Here is an 18695-nt window from a genome sequence, read left to right as displayed (position 1 = left end):
AAAAAGCCTACAGCAGACAGTTATACCAGCAAAATTTCATTTGGGGAACTGGTGCAAGCCATATCAGTAAAAAATAACTCTTGCCTGTATAAGCTGCATCTTCATGAGGGGTGTTGCCAGTATAAAAATACCAGCAAACCCTTTGTAGTGTAGGCGAGGCCTTACAGAGCTCTCAATCCACATCCTGTAAAAAGACTTCTTAAAAAAAAAAGAGAGAGAAAAAAAAGCCTAGTTTTGTTTTTAAGTTTTTGGACCTCCATTATAAGTCTCATTTTTCCTTGGCAAGTCACCTTTAAAGACATAGAACAAAAAGCCTTCACTGACTTGTCCACTTCTCCCTCAAACACTTGTTTTCTCTCATACCAACCCAAATGCCTAGCACAGACACCCCAAAAATGTTTTTAAAGCCACCCCAGACCCTCCTTTAGATTCAATTCTGATAATGGCTGGAGAGGCTGCTATACTGTGTGCAGCTAGCCTACACTAAATATGCTCTACATCACTGTTACCCTATTCTCCCTTCCCCCACTCTGACCAATTTGTTTGTTTCATCCAATAATCTTGTTGGTCCAGATTGTGAGCTCTTCAGGACAGGAACTATCTCTGCTATATGTTTGTACAGCACCAAACAGTGGTGTCTTGATCCACAACTGTAAGTTCTAGACAGGCCTGTTGAAAGAGAACTTGAAGCCCCACCCTTTCCTATTTCACCCCAGTTACAGACTTTTGGTAGTGGGGCCCTGAGCTCAGGTACAATTGTCCCCACTTTCCTCCCCTCTCATCACCCCTGGTTTTAGTCACAATTTAATACCCCAGAAGTTATTAGGACTTTGCATTTCTATAACCTGGTTTTGGGCAGTTGTTGCCATCTTTTATAAAGCACCATGTACATCTTCATAGAATATCAGGGTTGGAAGGGACCTCAGGAGGTCATCTAGTCCAACCCCCTGCTCAAAACAGGACCAATCCCCAACTAAATCATCCCAGCCAGGGCTTTGTCAAGCCTGACCTTAAAAACCTCTAAGGAAGGAGATTCCACCGCCTCCCTAGGTAACCCATTCCAGTGCTTCACCACCCTCCTAGTGAAAAAGTTTTTCCTAATATCCAACCTCCCCCACTGCAACTTGAGACCATTACTCCTCGTTCTGTCATCTGCTACCACTGAGAACAGTCTAGATCCATCCTCTTTGGAACCCCCTTTCAGGTAGTTGAAAGCAGCTATCAAATCCTCTCTCATTCTTCTCTTCTGCAGACTAAACAATCCCAATTCCCTCAGCCTCTCCTCATAAGTCATGTGCTCCAGCCCCCTAATCATTTTGTTGCCCTCCACTGGACTCTTTCCAATTTTTCCACATCCTTCTTGTAGTGTGGAGTCCAAAACTGGACACTGTACTCCAGATGAGGCGTCACCAATGTCGAATAGAGGGGAATGATCACGTCCCTCGATCTGCTGGCAATGCCCCTACTTATACAGCCCAAAATGCAGTTAGCCTTCTTGGCAACAAGGGCACACTGTTGACTCATATCCAGCTTCTCATCCACTGTAACCCCTTTTCTGCAGAACTGCTTCCTAGCCATTCGGTCCCTAGTCTGTAACAGTGCATGGGATTCTTCTGTCCTAAATGCAGGACTCTGCACTTGTCCTTGTTGAACCCCATCAGGTTTCTTTTGGCCCAATCCTCTAATTTGTCTAGGTCCTTGTGTATCCTATCCCTACCCTCCAGCGTATCTACCACTCCTCCCAGTTTAGTGTCATCTGCAAACTTGCTGAGGGTGCAGACCACGCCATCCTCCAGATCATTAATGAAGATATTGAACAAAACTGGCCCCAGGACCGACCCTTGGGGCACTCCGCTTGATACCGGCTGCCAACTAGACATGGAGCCATTGATCACTACCCATTGAGCCCGACGATCTAGCCAGCTTTCTATCCACCTTATAGTCCATTCATCCAGCCCATATTTTTTTAACTTGCCGGCAAGAATACTGTGGGAGACCGTATCAAAAGCTTTGCTAAAGTCAAGGAATAACACGTCCACTGCTTTCCCCTCATCCACAGAGCCAGTTATTTCATCATAGAAGGCAATTAGGTTAGTCAGGCATGACTTGCCCTTGGTGAATCCATGCTGACTGTTCCTGATCACTTTCCTCTCCTCTAAGTGCATCAGAATTGATTCCTTGAGGACCTACTCCAAGATTTTTCCAGGGACTGAGGTGAAGCTGACTGGCGTGTAGTTCCCTGGATCCTCCTTCTTCCCTTTTTTAAAGGTGGGCACTACATTAGCCTTTTTCCAGTCATCCGGGACCTCCTCCGATCGCCATGTGTTTTCAAAGATAATGGCCAATGACTCTGCAACAAAACATAAGAGCAAGCAGACATAGATTTGGCTCCTTGCCTTAAACTATCTCTTTCTCCATTCAGATTCAATTGGCTTCCCTCAAAACAAACTTTGGGGATTTATTGCAAGTTAATACACTTGGGGTCACAGCACATACCCTCCAGCTGTACCTGTTCTGCAGTGTTGTAGAATGCAGTCCCAGAGCACAACACCTCACAGGGCAATGCACTAACACTGCTTCAGTTTCCCCTCATCTGAGATGATCATCTGGGCCTTCAGCACAGTTTGGGTGCTTTGGTGACTTAGTCCTCCAGCTAAATCACAAAAATCAACCCCTTTCAAGGTATCAAAATACAAACAAGTCTTCCACCCCCATCTTGGCAGGCAAGATTCTTCCTGCCTGAGGGACTGTCTTTTCCTTCATCTTCACCTCATTTCCAGCACTTCTCTCCCAGGCTCTAATCAGTCCTATATTCTCCTTATCTACAGGGGTCACTACACATCATCACAGGGTAGCAATATAGGAGGAACCTGTGGCCACCCTCTTCTATAGAGTCCCAGGCCTGGAAACCCCTCCAATAACCACAGTCTATTCTGCTTCTCTCACCCAGGGCCTCTTCCTATACTACAAGCCTTCCTGGCGGCCCTGCTTCTCTTTTATAAAGCACCAAACTCTGAAGTCTCCACTCACTGTTCTACTCGCTCTGGATTCTCTCCCAGCTCTCTTCCTTACCCCCAGTCCTGGTCTCAAACTTCTCCCTCAAGGCAGGGGGACCATAATCCTCCTTCCAGAAACTTCATTTCTAGCAAGCTCCTCCCACTTCCCCATTCTGTTTTACCCCAGGACACCCCTTCCTCCAGTTCTCTCCTGAGTCTCAGCTCCCCCTCTATCTAAAAAGCAGTGCTTTATCATGCTCAGGAGGTGGTGATTCTACTGGCACGTGTCCCCCATTATCAGCTTGGTTCCATTATTCCTTCCTGAGCAGCTGTTCTTAAATGGCCAGGCCTTGGAACAGGGTGGGTTGGCCCCAGGTTCCCACTGACAGTAACGGGGATAGCTCACCCTGTTACATGCAGGTATAACTTTTTTCAAGGCTGGCATTGGGTATATTAGTAAACAGGATCAGTTGCCTAGTGCCTTCTCTGTCTTGCCCTTCTGAGACTCACACATACATGCAGATTTTTTTTCTTATAACTACATTTAAAAATGTGAGGCCTTCTTCAGGGTTACATAAGGCTACTGTGTGACAGCTCCACTGGGATACAGGAGTCATAAACCCAGTAGAAATAACTACCAGAGAATCTCCCTGATGTGGGGTGGAGGGAGGCATAGAGCTGGTGGAGCATGATGGGGATATCACAAAAGGAAGGAAAGAATGTGTCAGAGAAGGGGCCATGGTAGGCAGCCATAAGTTAGAGTGGTCCTGGGAAACAGTCCTTTGCTGCTTCCAGAATCTGTGGGGGAGGAAGGATGAAAGCCTTGCCTCCCACCCTCAGACTGCACCAAACTCAGTCACAACACAAAATTGGGGCTAGGTTTTCTAGTTTACAGGAGATGGCCTATTCTGAAGTGAATTATTAGAAGTGTTCCTGGGAGTCATGTCCTCTTCAACTATTGAAATATGCCTTATTTCTCTGTTATGCTGGAGGATGTATAGTCAGAGCAACTATTTGTAACTAGAGATGGTCAAGACTCTGAATTTTTGTTCCACGGGAAATTCCATCATTTTGAAAATGTGTTGACTCCAAATAAGAAAGAAAACTAGAAATTTCAAAATTGCCTGTGGAAAGGAAATTAAAAAAAATGTTATTTTAGGAAATATTGAAAGATTTCCATTTGATTAGTCCTTCCCCGATTTCTAGGGTCTTCTCACACTGCCTCAACTCCGGGGGATTCTCTGGATTGCTCCCAGGAAGTCAGGGGTGGCCCAGGAAGTCCCCTGGAATCACAGGAGTCTCCCCCCAGGAACAGAGTGCCTAGAAACTTTTAGCAGGCTCCTAGCTATATGTCAGGGTCTCAAGCCAGAGATCTCAGAGCTTCCAAGCTCCCTGCTATGGAGCTGTGAGCCTAGAAGCCTGGGATTCCCTGCCTTGGGGCAGTCAGTGTGGCAGGGCCACCCCAGAGCCATGGACCCTGGGAGCTCCAGTCCTTACACTGTCCACATGGTGGCGATGCCCTGGAGTCATGGACCGTAGAAATCTGGGCTCCTCAGCAGCCTGCCGGATGAGGTGGCAGGAAACCAGGCAGGTTTCTAACTGAACCCTGCCCAGGCAGGATCCCATTGGACCCTTTTTGTCTATTAGCAGAAGTTCATCAACACTGAAATATGTCTGTGAAACATTTAGTTTTGACTAATTAGCATTTTCCAACAACAACAACAACAAAATTGTCAGAAAATTCCTGACCAGCTATACTTATAACCTTGCTGCTGATGTTAACTCTGCAGCACAACAGACATTAGAAGCCAAGCTTGAGATGCAAGAGAAGGAAAGACACTGCACACTAATCATTATGGGGAACACCATCACGTGACAATGACTCCAGTTGGTTACTGTCACCCGCAAACTCCTCAGTGCCAATTGTCAAGGGGGTAACAAGAATATCCTGATGTTGGTATGTACATTCTGGTTCACCAGAGAATATCACGTGAGGTCTTTACAGAAAGCCAGGATGACATCGGTCATTAATATTGTTGTGAAATGTATGTACTGACACTATGTAAGGAGTTATGTATGCATGCTGAAAATATGTTCCTGAAGTCTGTGTCAAGGCAGAATTGACAAACAGACTTCTGCCAGAGAAATATGTTTATTCACCTGTCTCTTTTGGGCTGCATTTAAATTAAGCATTGTAAACCAACACAATGGAAGCCCTATTTACATACAAAATCAACAGGGAGTCAGCAAACCGGAAAATAAACAACAAGGGGTCAACCTGATTCTGGGAACAAACAATGAACTTTGGGGGATATAAGGAGAAGGCAAAAGGAGACACCTTTATCCCTGCATCTAGGAAGTAAATGGACAGTGCGTTTATTTTCATGAAAATGGGCTCTGAACCAGGCTTTGTTGAAAACGCTGCAAAGGACATTTGGGGTGAGCTAAATGTATTTAGACTAAAGGTTAACCTGTTAAGTTTAGTCTTTAGAAAATGTGTTATACTTTTGTTTTATATGTAACCTCTTGTTTCCATTATTCTTACTCGCTATCTCTTAAATTTTGATAATTGACAATAAAACTTATGTTTTAACTATAAATATATCTTAGTGCTGTGGCGTTATACAAGTAGCTGATCCCGAGTTGAATCATTCAAGCAGGTGTGTATACTGTTCCTTTAGGGACAGCAGACCTGGTATTACTGTGAGTGTTCAGTGGATAATGGGCTGGCCACCACAAGGGAATGTTTCAAAGTACCGGAGTATACCTATTGTTAACCTGCAAGGCAAAGGAAGGGCTGGCATAGCCCAGAGGAGATTGTTTGGGTGATTAGCAGACTGGAGGCGTCAGGGAGCTGACTTCCACTAAAGCACAAGCAAGCCCCTCTCTCACTAGAGGCAGGAGGGTAACAAGGTGACTCACAGTCCTGAGTACCTTGAGAACTATCACAGTGGCATAGTCATGGCAGGATTTATCCACAGTTTGCTGGTTAGCTAAGGATCATGTTCCAAGCACTGAAGTAAGAAGATTGGAAACAGATAGAATTGTTACAGCTGATTATTTTCTGTTTATGTATTTTGAGTAAAGGAAATATTATAAAAGAAGGTTTACGATGAGTAACCATAATGAACAACAAAAAGACAACCTGATCTATCATAAGGACTTGAGGTCTAAAAGACTGGAGGTGTCAGGAAGCTGACAAGTTAAGCATAAGCAAGACTCTCTCTCGCTGAAGGAAGGAGGGTAACAAGGTGACTAACAGTCCTGGGTACCTCGAGAACTATCACAGTTACACACATTAAACTCCTGCTGCACTGAATTCTTGTCTATCTTGATCTCCTGACCTGGATCCCCAAGAGACTCAACAAATAATCCTTTCTGTGGCTATGGGAAGAAGGGGTGGGGTGTCAGTAAAGAGAGTCTAGCAAAACATGAACTGATAAAAGGGAATATAAAAATAAGGGAAGAGAAGAAAAGATCCTCACCATCTTCAGCTATTTGAATGCCCAGCTCAAATAAATGGAAAAATTATAACATTCCAGATAGATCATTCTCCAATGAAAACAGAATTAGACCATACAGCTTGACAAAATTTATCTGCAACACAGAAAACAAACTATAATAAAATATAAACTTCCTCCCCATAGCAACATCTATCCCATTAAAAACTCCACCATTTATCCCAATAATAATTCCAAACAGCTGTGCTAATCCATCTCAATCTGACTTTAACAGGATCTCTTAAAGTGCCCTTAACGAACTCAAACTGCCAACATTGGCTTGACTAATACATTCATTTAAACTTTGCTGGTACATCAGGAAAATAGGAGATATGATTTATGACATCTTTGATCACCTACTTGCTGGTGAGACCAGGTTGCTGACATCTGTCCAGCTAATCTACCCATTATTTGTATTTATAGAGCACCCATCATGGTAGTATCTCAGCATAGTATCACTGAGTGGCTGAAAACCATTACAATCTAATAGACGTTGTGAGCCTAAGTGAAAATGGTGGTGGTCTTGCTAACTCAGGAGAATAAAAATAAAAGCCACCACAGCTTTTGCTATAATTTCATGCAGTTTTCTGTTGCTCTTTGTTTAACAGAATACAGAGCCTTTCACCCCTAGGTTGCTAGTCCAAGTCCAATTCAGCTTTCTGCGTGTTTCCTTTAGGGTTGAAACTTTCCAGGTTTGGTCTGAGTCTAAAGGTGGTTTTTTTTTTTATTTTAATTTGAGAAAATCCACTTAATATGTTTCTGAGTTTAGTTAAGGTTTCTTTCAAGCCTTTCCAGCCAAGGCAGCCCAAAGGAACATACGGAATTAGCATAATTCCTGCGCGCCCTACACAGTGTCTAGCAATCACTTTTGTGGCTGCAATGACCAGCTGCTGTAGCCACATTGAGAAGGATTTGCAGGCACTTTGGGTCAGATTTTTACAGGAGTTAGGCACTGAGGCACTTTTTGAAAATCCCACTAAGTACCTATCTGCATCTTTGGGTGCCTAAATACCCTTTAAAAATACCAGCATAAATCAGGAGTAACTCCAGATAAGTCAGTGGAACTGCACTACTGTAAAACTAGCAAATAAGATCAGACTTGGACAACATGACTTTTCACAAAAAAATCCCCAAACACTTAAACATTACAGAAATCATGGTGGTGACACACTGCTGCCCATACTCGTAAGTAATAATGCTCCTGTATTCTAAAGTAGCAGCCTCAAGCACTGCTACTTGCTGTAGTGTTACTGCAGGGTCATCATCAGATCAGCAGTGACAGATAGAGTAGATCAGATGTCTCTCCAAGCCGTTTCAGGGTTATACTGATTTCCTGTGCTGTGGGTTTTGGGCCTGCTTGCAGGTCCCAGGCAGAGCAATCGTGTTGCCACACTGTGCTATATCATTCCAGTCAGCACATTGGCACTCAGGTGGAACTCTGTCACAGTTTGAGGATAAGTTGACACTTTCTTGGCATGGTGCTACAATCTTCTAGCACTGTGAAAGGCAAAGGAACAGCTGGCACCAATAGCATGGACATGACTCGACCTAGGGGAGAATACATAGCATTCCCTATATTCCTGATCCACCATCTTGTGCTCCAGAATGTTTTTTTGAAAACGTCTGTAGCTCTTATTGTTATGAATATAACTTCCAAAATATAAAGTAAGCCTAACTGATTTAGTGACTTCTGCCTCCGTTTTCTGGACCTGAGACAATATCTTTGAGGGATGTGAACTGCCTCATTAATCTCAGTGAGGTTTTAACTCAGAGATCCAATTATGAGAATTAAAATGTCAGCATTAACTGTCTCGCTGCTCTCAAAGCGAGTAAGAAAGGAGAAAAGGCCCATGCAATGAGCATCCGCACACTTTGCTGTGAGTGACATCACATTTTCGTGCCAGGCCGGGGGGGGTCCAGAGAGCACCCCAATCTGTCATCTCCAGAATCAGGGAGGAACGGCGCCTGGCAGAACACAGCCGGGCACCCAGGCTCCATGGGCGAGCCCAGCAGGACATCCGAGCCCCGCCAAGCAGCGTAGCAAGCGGCATCTGGCTCTGGCATCCCCCACTGGGCGGAGCTAGGAAAAGCTCCACCCAGCGCTGAGCCCTCACGCTACAGCGAAGCCAAGCACGCTGAGGGTAACAGGCAAACGTGTGGGGGGTGCCCGCTACAAAGAATCGTCCCCTTAGACTCCCCCTGGCGCTTTCTCACGCCCGTGAGGCCCAGCACTGCGCCTGCGCAACTGTTGCCCCCGCCCCGTCGACGCAACCGCACTTGCTCAGTGAGTCTCCGTCGCCTCGGACCGTCGCTAGCTGACGTACATTGCGCCTGCGCAGTGAGTCTCCCCTCCCCCCGCCCCTCGTAGCGGAAGTGGCTGGGGACTGGGAGCTCCAGTTCCGTCTCGGTGTTGTTCGCGCTGCACAAAATGGCGAAGATCGCCAAGACCCACGAAGGTGAGAAATGGAGCCACCCCCGCTCGGGTGCGCGCGCCTTGTTGCCCCCGTGCACCCCGTCGCCGGGCCCGGTTGACCGTGAGGGGAGCGGCGCAGGCCGCGGCGAGCGCTGGGTGGAGGAGCGGGCGAGTGGGCAGGGCCTGTGTGTAATGGCGTCTCTGCCTGCGTCTGTTCCAGGTCCCCCTCCCCCACCCCGGTCTGGCCTTGCCTGGCACCATCCGGGCCGCCCCGCCGCGGGAGAGCGGCGATGGGTTAGCGGCGGGCGCCGAGCGAGGAGAGCGGGGGTGGTGGACGCCGTAACATGGGGGCGGGCGCAGAGGGGCACGAAGGCGACGCGGTGGCTGGCGGGAGCGGCTGCGCTTCGTTTTCTGAAGGTGATGTCTGGCCCGTGAGCCCCCGGTCCGCCTCGGGTCGGAGCCCGGCTCTGTCCTGCTCAGTCGCCTTCCCGGCTCCGTGTAGAGGCGAGCCATGTGCGGATCCAGTCTGGATGTGATTCAATGACGGAAACTCCGCCTCGCTCCCCAGGCTCTCTCCGTGTTCCCATTCTCGTTGTCTTCCATTTAGAAATACAAACACGGGTTATTGTCTCCTACTGACTAAAAAGTGTGGTGGTATTCCCGCGTTACAGATGGCAAGTCCAGAAACACTTATTAAATACTGCATGTTACAATTTACTATCCTTCCACACCAGAGACTGGGAATTGGTAACACTAGTTGATCTTCTTGCGTAGTCTCTCTTTCGCTCGATCTCCTCCATATCAATAGTATTTATTTTGTAATAAAGTAGTTAATACTGGGTTGCTAGGGTGAATAGAGACACTTGTTACTTATAAAGTGCCCAAGTGTGATGTTCCTGAAATAGTTAGCCACTCTGCCCAAGTGAGGTTATACAGTAATCTGTCCTGATGAGAGCCCAATTCTATATGGTAGGAGCACCGTTGACTTCATTGAGGCTCTGAGTGGGTGTAAAAGGATCTCTTCGAGCACAGTCAGTTGCAGGATTGGGCCCTTAATTTGTCATTCTAGTAACTGCTGTTATAAAAGGTTTGTTTGGGTTATTTGTTGCCAGATTCATTTCCCCAACTGAACATATGCAAAAACTGCCTTGCCACAATATGTCTGCAATACTTCCTACTCTTGAAACCGCTTTAAAGCTAATTGTGAGATAACTGATAGAACAAGGGCACTTAGTAGTCCACCACACATATAAACAATTTCTATTTGAATGCATCATACATGACTCAAATGGAGGGTGTTGATCTGCCAGGATTTGTCTGTACTACCAGACTTCATAACCATAATTTACTAGTGCAGCTCCACTGATGGTTGTGATGGTGGACCCTGTAATGTAGATAGGGTGCATATGTTACTACTGAATTATGTGCAAATGATGAATTAGTTACAAAGCTTTCTACTTCAGAGGAACTCCTGTGCACGAATGCTAGCTCTTGGGAGCTCTTAATAGTTCACAAGAGCTGCAGATCTAGTTCCAGTTTGTGGGACAAGGCACAGGAAAGCTTACATTATTTTGTCAGAGAAGCTCTCTTTTTCTAAAGTTTGCAATGAGTTTGTGCACTGTAGTATATATGACATTTATTCAGGTGAAGTGATCTTGCAATTTTTCCACCTTCCTCTGCAGCATGGGGTGCAGGTCATTTGTTGGGATTATCTGAGTAGATCTAATTTAATTAGTTCCTGGTCATTTCAGAGGCCTTGGGCATTGGTGCACCTCAATCCCTCCTGTTGTCTGTCTGTGGGCTGTAATACCTTGGTCTAATTTCAGTTATTGGGAAAAGCAACAGAGGGTCCTGTGGCACCTTAAAGACTAACAGAAGTATTGGGAGCATAAGTTTTCGTGGGTAAGAACCTCACTTCTTCAGATGCAAGACAATTTTACAGATTCAGACTAACACGGCTACCCCTCTGATACTTGACAGTTATTGGGAGTAGTGTATGGATGCTGGGGTGATGTTGGTGGCCTATGAATGTACAGGATGTCAGACTGAATAATCTGATGATTCCTTTTGGCCTTAAACTCTATGACAGTGTGGCCATGTCTATGCTATGGGGACTATAGCAGCATGGTTACAGCACTGTAGCCATGCCAGCGTAGGTACACAGTGTAGATGTAGCGTACAGTGACGGAAGGGGGTTTTCTGTCACTTTAAGAATGCCACCTCTCTGCTGTGGGTTTGGTCAACATAGGTACAGCACTCAGGGTTGTGGATTGTTCAAACCCCTGAGTACCGTAGGTGTGTCAACCTAGATTTTAAGTATAGATAAGGCCTATCATTGTGCAGAGAATCTGAGTATTCTGTGGGTTGCCAGGGCCACTGAGTTTCTTTGGTGTCTTGTCTGTGCTACCAGACTTCATAACCATAATTTACCAAAAATGGTAACAATACAAATATAAATTCCAGTCTTGCAAGCATGCACATGCTTCATTTAACTAGCTTCATACTCCATTGGCCTTAAAGGGACTATGGACTAAGCATGAGCATGTTTGCAGGGTTGGTTAGTCTAACGGCCAAGGTGTTAGCCTTGGATCACAAATGAATCAACATGAATAACCACATTCGTGTTTTGGAAAAACTTTTTGGTAGTGTGTTCAGTGTTACAACTGCAGAGTGTTGTAGTATATAGCTATATGTTCCAAGAAGGGTGTCTCAGAAAAAAAAATTATCATAAAGCAATTTTCTAGGGATCAGAACAGAGAAATTAACAGCTTCAAATTCTTATTGTCAACTGGATAATTTAAAGGGAAGCTGTCAGGTATAATTATTTTGCTTATGTATGAGCATCTAAAGGGATTCGCTAGAAACAAAAGTGAAACTGAATAAGTGTGCTCAATGTCCAAACTAAGGCTTTGTCTATGCAATGGACCTTACAGAGGCACAGCTGTACCCCTGCCGGCATAATTAAACTACCCCTAATGAGCAGCATTAGCTGTGTTGGCAATTTTTTTTTTTTACAACCCTGACCAACAAAAGTTTTACCGACAAAAAAAAAAAAAAAAATCTGGTAGTGTAGACAAAGTCTAACTAAAGTAGACAAAAAATAAACAGAGTGAATTGGGAAAAGTAAATTAAATTAAAAATATTTCTTTAATATAATATGTTAATACCGGGCCAGATTCTTATACCTTTTCTCACATTGAATAGTACCTTACTCCACAAGCAGTCAACTGAAGTAAATGGAGCTGTTTGTGGCATAAGGTACTACCAATGTGAATTCGGTTATCACATTTTTTGGAAAAAAAAGTGCTTTGTCTAAATTATTTTTAACTTGAAGATATCAGTTGTATTTGTAAAGACTCAGTGCTCAATACCTGTTTTTCTAGCTAAATCATACTCATGATACTATGCTTTGTTTAAATACTATGGTTTATAAAAGTTACAAAATAGGGTGAAATGCAGAAAAGGAAGAATTAATACTTTCATGTTGTCAGATATTATAATTTTCTTCTTCAATATGAAAAGTGAAGAAAGAATTGGAATTCAGTTTTCTTTTCAGAAAAGTATAGTTCCTCTTCAGACTTAAATTAACAATTCTATACATTTATATTAAGGTCCCAAATCAGTAAAGCACTTAAGTAAATGTTTTGCTGAATCGGGCCTGAGATGATAATCATTTAATTTTGCCAGGATTTTTCAAGATAAATAGAAAGTCACCAAGCTCATTAACTGCCTTTAAATAAGCCTTTTAACTGATCTTAAACTAAAGTCTTTGCTGCCTAGCATAGTACTTTTAAAATATGCAATCATGCTACCTGTCTTTGATTTCCTACACTAAGCGGGGTTGTGTCTGATCAGGAGTTGTATGATGAGCTCTACAAAAAACACTTGCTGTAGCCCACCTCTGCCGTGTTGATTGAGCTTTTCCTTTTAAAGGGGTGTCTTCACTAGACTGTCTTGCCACAAAACTTTCACTATTGCTACAACATGTTCAATTCTATTGGTGGTAGAACTGATAAGGCTCCAGAGGGTTGTTTTAAGCACTGTCACAGAAACTGATTTACACAACATAGTCCGTAAGACATGACAGATATTGATGCCTTGGTTATTTGAGTGATATCATGGTGTAACTGAACCACTGGTAATGATGGGAAATTTTTGCAGCCTGTTCCTGTTGAAAACAAACAGTTGTGTGAGTACACAAGGAATGCAGAATTGGGGCCTAAATCAATGCTGACCTTATACTAAGAGGCACTGTGGTGTTTTAGTTACTGTCTTTTTAGAAAGAGAGAAACTACTATTCTGCTGTGAAAAATACCACAAAAGTGGCATGGTGCGGTTCCATAGTCATTGTATCTCAATGATTCCATATCAGATTTGCTCACAATTAAAATCCATTTTTCTATCTAGCAGCCCTGAAAACTGCACCTGAGCCCTCAGACTGGGTTCTTTAATTTTCACACATGGTAACCAGTTAAGGATTTGTCAAGTCAAATTATTCCCTCAGTTGCATATGTACAAAACATTCCATTGTAATGCCTACCATAATTTGACCTGTGGTGTTTTTTAATTATTAGTGACAGCGTGTGAGAGGAAAGGAATCCAGCTTTGATTTCCGATCTGATTTTGAGTTTGTAGAGCTGACAGATACAGTTAAAAAGATGTTTTTTTTCTAAACTAAGCTGTTTTTAGGTGGAATCAGTGATCCACTATAAACCTGGAATCCTAAAAGGCCATTTTAGAGATACTTCAAAGTTAGCTTGATTTGACTCTGTTTCTATGTGGCCCAAGATTCCAGATTTTAAAATAAGTTTTACAAAACCTAATATTAGTAGCTTTTAATGAAAATAAAGTTTTAGACACCAGGTTGGGTCACAAATCCTGTAAAATTTTTAAAACTTAACAGTTTTTAATTTAGTTTTAAAAATTTTACAGGATTTGTGACCCAGCCTGGTGTCTAATGCAAGATAACTGGAAAATAAATCTGACAAATCCATTCATCCTGGAAGGTAGAAATGAAATGAAGAGTGATAATAAAGAACACAAATAGTGAAAGGTTTAAAAAAATCCTTTCAGCTTTAATTATCCTAAGATGATATACCAGCTGACAGTGCTTCTTAAAAATTGATCATTAGACCACTTATGGTCATTCCAAATGTTTATGGGATTTCTGCAAGTGTGGGGTATAAACCCAGTGTTCTGGTCAGGTATTGAGTTGTGTAATTGTTTGGCCTGCTGAAATTGCCTCCTCCAGTTTTGATCAGATAATGTCTTTCTCTATTGAAATGAAGTACAATAGGAGCACAAATACAGCCAGACGTTTTGTGGGGATTTCTGTCCTCTTTGCTGATGAATCCACATCTTTGCTATCACTCTAGTTGATTTAGGGCCTGATCCTGCTTACATTGAAGATAGTGGCAAAGCTCCCATTTATTTCATTGGGAGGTGGCAGAGTGTGGGTATATATGCGATTAGTGTGTTGGGGCATCACTCAGAGGGCAGAGTTAAAGTTGCATGGACATATACTATAACTCTGTATATCCTGCTTACCAGAAGTTTGAGTTTGCCGAACTTGAATTGCTGGAATGGCATGAGATACCACTGGGCAACCTTAACTCCGTGTTAACAAAGTCCTTTGTCAATGAATTTCTTAGGGTTTTTTTTTTAACAGAAAAATGTTGTTGGTAGGAGTTAGTGGTCATTTAGGCAGTTGTAATGTGTGTAGCTGAAATGCTACTTCTGCCAGGTAATGATAATACTTAGCTCTTATATAGCACTTTTCATCAGTAGATCTCAAAGAACTTTACCAAGGAGAAAAATATCATGATCTCCATTGCACAAATGGGGAAAGTGAGGCCCAGAGCAGTGAAGTGAGTTGGCCAAGGTGAGCCAGCATGCTAGTGGCAGAATGGGAATAGAACCCAGACTTTCTGAGTTCCAGTCCATTGTTCACCCCATAGGCCACATGGTTGCTATGTGATTCCTAAGTGTCCCACCCCCCATATACTTTGTTATAGTCAAGTGGGATAATGGTTGTACTTTGAAATGTTTGGAATGTAGGCTTACGGGGTCAGTGAGAAAAATCAGACATGGTTTATGTCTAAAAAAAACTTGATGGTTTTATTACATGCTAGTTACAGTAACTTCAAGTGAGTTAGAGAAGACTGGTGTGTTTCCCTCCTGCCCTGGAAGGTACATCCCACCACTGCCATTTCTAGCTTACCCTCTCTTTGCTGTCCCATTAAGCCATTCACGGACCAGATGTGTACAAAAAACATTGGTAGAACCTGTGAACCTTAATACAAGCTGTTTTTTTCAGGTGGACTGTATCTCAGGAACCTCTTGCTCAAATGACCCAAAATTTGGATAACCAAGCCAAATTTCATGAGTAAGCATGTGTATTTTAGATCACTTCAAATAATCACCCTTTAAACAGAAAAGTCTTCTCAATCTTAACAGCTGGAGAGGTGGTGCTCCACTATAATATGTTATGAAACTAATCATCAGTGACTGCTTTGCTGTATCCAGCTTTCCAGCACAGGATAATCAAGAAAGAATAGGAGGATCTGAGAAGTGTGAAGTAGTCTATTGATCTCAATGTTTTAGTTCTCAGGAGAGCACCCCATGGAGATGAATGCAACCTGAAACTGTAGCTCTGAGGGGTGTGAACTTGTGTGTTCATCTGAGACCTTATCTACACTACCAATTTATGTCAACCTATATTACGTCAGCATACAGCTGCTGCAGTAATTAAATTGCTTTTGCATGCCCACACTATGCTCCTTGTGTCTAGGATAACCAGATGTCCTGATATTAGGAACTTTGTCTTATATATGCAATTAAATCCCTCGCCCTCTTGCCCTGGAAAAAAAGTGTCCCAATTTTTCACACTTGCTATCTGGTCACCCTACTTGTGTCAGCGGTACACGTCCTCATTAGCACGTGCATCAGTGCAGATAGCAGTGTGCATTGGTAGCTATCCCACTGTGCAATGTGCCACCATCTAGTGCAGGGTGTTTTGGGAAGGTTTTGCAATGCCTCATGGGGCCAAATGAGTCACGCAGGGGTGCTGGGAACATGATTTCAGCATCTCATAATACAATGTTCCATCCCATAATGTTTTGTGCCTCTTTTCAAAATCCCCGCAAACCTGCACGTCCCTTCTCACTGTCTGCCATGTGTGTCAGAAGTATGGATCCTGCACAGCTCTACTATTCTGATGAGCACTGCGAGCATGGGGCACCTGATCTTGCAGTATTTGCAAAGCCACCAGAGGAGCTGCGGGGAACATGACGATTCCTTGGAGGCTAGATTGCTGTTGGACATAGAAAGAAACAATTCAAAGTTATTGGCAGTATTCACGGAGCAGCTGCAGATGGTGGAGCTCTGGTTGTGGACCTGGTAAACGAGCACCGACTGTTGGGTTTGCACTGTTATGCAGGTTTTGGATAAGGAGCAGTAGCTGCAGAATTTTCGGATACAGAAGGCCACATTCCTGGATCTGTGTGCAGAGCCCTCCAGCAGTGACACCAAACTGAGAGCTGCACTGACAGAGGAGGAGCAAGTGGTGATTGCTCTGTGGGAACTTGCAGTGCCCGATTGCTACCGATCAGTCAAATGACTGTGACGCTGGGCAGTGTGCAGAACATTATGGTTTTGCAGCAATGGGGTTTCCAAAATGCGGTGGAGCGATAGGGAGATGCATGCCATGCCATCTATTTTGGCCCTAGACCACCTTGGCACAGAGTACATCAACATTCTGTGGTAATGCAAGCATTAGTGGATCACTGGGGACACTTTGCAACATCAGTGTGGGCTGATCAGAGAAGGTGCATGACCTACGCATCTTTAAGAACACAGGTTCTGGTCAGAAAGCTGCAAGCAGAGACTTTCTTTCCAGATTGGTAGATTACCATTGGGGATGTTGAAATCCCAATAGTGATCCTGGGAGACATAGCCTACCCCTTACTCCCATGGCTCAGGAAGCTGTGCACCAGCTGCTTCAACAGTTCCAAGGAGTGCTTCAGTTACAGGCTCAGCAGATGCAGAATGACAGTTGAATGTGCCTTTGGCTGTTTGAAAGGTTGTTGGTGCTGTCTACTGACAAGATTGAAACTCAGTGAAAAAAAATCCCAATAGTTCTAGCTGCCTGCTGTGTCCTGCATATTATCTATGAAGCAAAGGGGGGAAAGTTTCTGCCTGGGTGCTGAGGGAGGAGGGAGGGAACATGAAGGTAGAATGGCTGTCTCCTGATTTTGAGCAGCTGGATACCAGAGCAGTAAGAAGAGCTCAAACTAGAGCTATTTGGTATACTGAGGCTTTGGCTATGTCTACACTACGGTGGTAAATTGACCTACGCTATGCAACTCCAGCTACATACCTTAGGTCGAATTACCGCAGGGTCTACACCACGGGGGGTTGACGGGAGAAAATCTCCCGTTGACTTACCTTACTCTTCTTGTCAGGGGTAGAGTACAGGAGTTGACTGGAGAGTGATCTGCAGTCGATTTGGCGGGTCTTCACTAGACCCTCTAAATCAACGCCATTAGATCAGTCTCAGAGCATCTAGGAGTCTAGTACAGGCCACCTAATCAGATGGAAGAGGTGGATGAGGCTTTTTTTAAACAACTAACAAAATCATCCATAGCCCAAGATTTGGTGGTGATGGGGGACTTCAACTATCCAAATATATGTTGGGAAAATAACACAGCGGGGCACAGACTATCCAACAAATTCTTGGACTGCATTGCAGACAACTTTTTATTTCAGAAGGTTGAAAAAGCTACTAGGGGGGAAGCTGTTCTAGACTTGATTTTAACAAATAGGGAGGAACTCATTGAGAATTTGAAAGTAGAAGGCAGCTTGGGTGAAAGTGATCATGAAATCATAGAGTTTGCAATTCTAAGGAAGGCTAGAAGGGAGTACAGCAAAATAGAGACAATGGATTTCAGGAAGGCGGATTTTGGTAATCTCAGAGAGCTGATAGGTAAGGTCCCATGGGAATCAAGACTGAGGGGAAAAACAACTGAGGAGAGTTGGCAATTTTTCAAAGGGACACTATTAAGGGCCCAAAAGCAAGCTATTCCACTGGTTAGGAAAGATAGAAAATGTGGCAAAAGACCACCTTGGCTTAACCACAAGATCTTGCATGATCTAAAAAATAAAAAGGAGTCATATAAAAAATGGAAACTAGGACAGATTACAAAGGATGAATATAGGCAAACAACACAGGAATGCAGGGGCAAGATGAGAAAGGCAAAGGCACAAAATGAGCTCAAACTAGCTACAGGAATAAAGGGAAACAAGAAGACTTTTTATCAATACATTAGAAGCAAGAGGAAGACCAAAGACAGGGTAGGCCCACTGCTCAATGAAGAGGGAGAAACAGTAACAGGAAACTTGGAAATGGCAGAGATGCTTAATGACTTCTTTGTTTCGGTCTTCACCGAAAAGTCTGAAGAAATGCCTAACATGGTGAGTGCTAATGGGAAGGGGGTAGGTTTAGCAGATAAAATAAAAAAAGAACAAGTTAAAATTCACTTAAAAAAATTAGATGCCTGCAAGTCACCAGGGCCTGATGAAATGCATCCTAGAATACTCAAGGAGCTAATAGAGGAGGTATCTGAGCCTCTAGCTATTATCTTTGGAAAATCATGGGAGACGGGAGAGATTCCAGAAGACTGGAAAAGGGCAAATATAGTGCCCATCTATAAAAAGGGAAATAAAAACAACCCAGGACACTACAGACCAGTTAGTTTTTCTGTGCCAGGGAAGATAATGGAGCAAGTA

The 18695-nt window shown here is 43.7% G+C and overlaps 1 protein-coding gene across 6 annotated transcripts in view; it reads left to right on the top strand.

Annotated features, from left to right (window-relative positions):
• Positions 1-8779: 8779 nt before the first annotated feature.
• Positions 8780-18695, top strand: part of SF3B1 (splicing factor 3b subunit 1) — a 42266-nt gene continuing 32350 nt past the window's right edge. For 4 of the 6 annotated variants that reach the window (XR_010591632.1, XR_010591634.1, XR_010591635.1 and 1 more), the window contains exon 1: positions 8793-8952. Coding sequence is in view for 1 of the 6 variants with exons in the window: in XM_005294292.4 (XP_005294349.1) it covers positions 8925-8952 (28 nt within the window). In the remaining 5 variants the exon portion in view is untranslated. Of the gene's footprint in view, positions 8953-18695 lie in introns of all 6 variants that reach the window. The other 2 variants (XM_005294292.4, XM_065562024.1) reach the window with 2 other exon arrangements.

This window comes from Chrysemys picta, chromosome 11 (genome assembly GCF_011386835.1).
Source record: "Chrysemys picta bellii isolate R12L10 chromosome 11, ASM1138683v2, whole genome shotgun sequence".
Classification (NCBI taxonomy): Eukaryota; Metazoa; Chordata; order Testudines; family Emydidae; genus Chrysemys; species Chrysemys picta.
The sequence above is the reverse complement of the archived record's forward strand: the minus strand, read 5'-3'. Positions and strand labels throughout refer to the sequence as shown.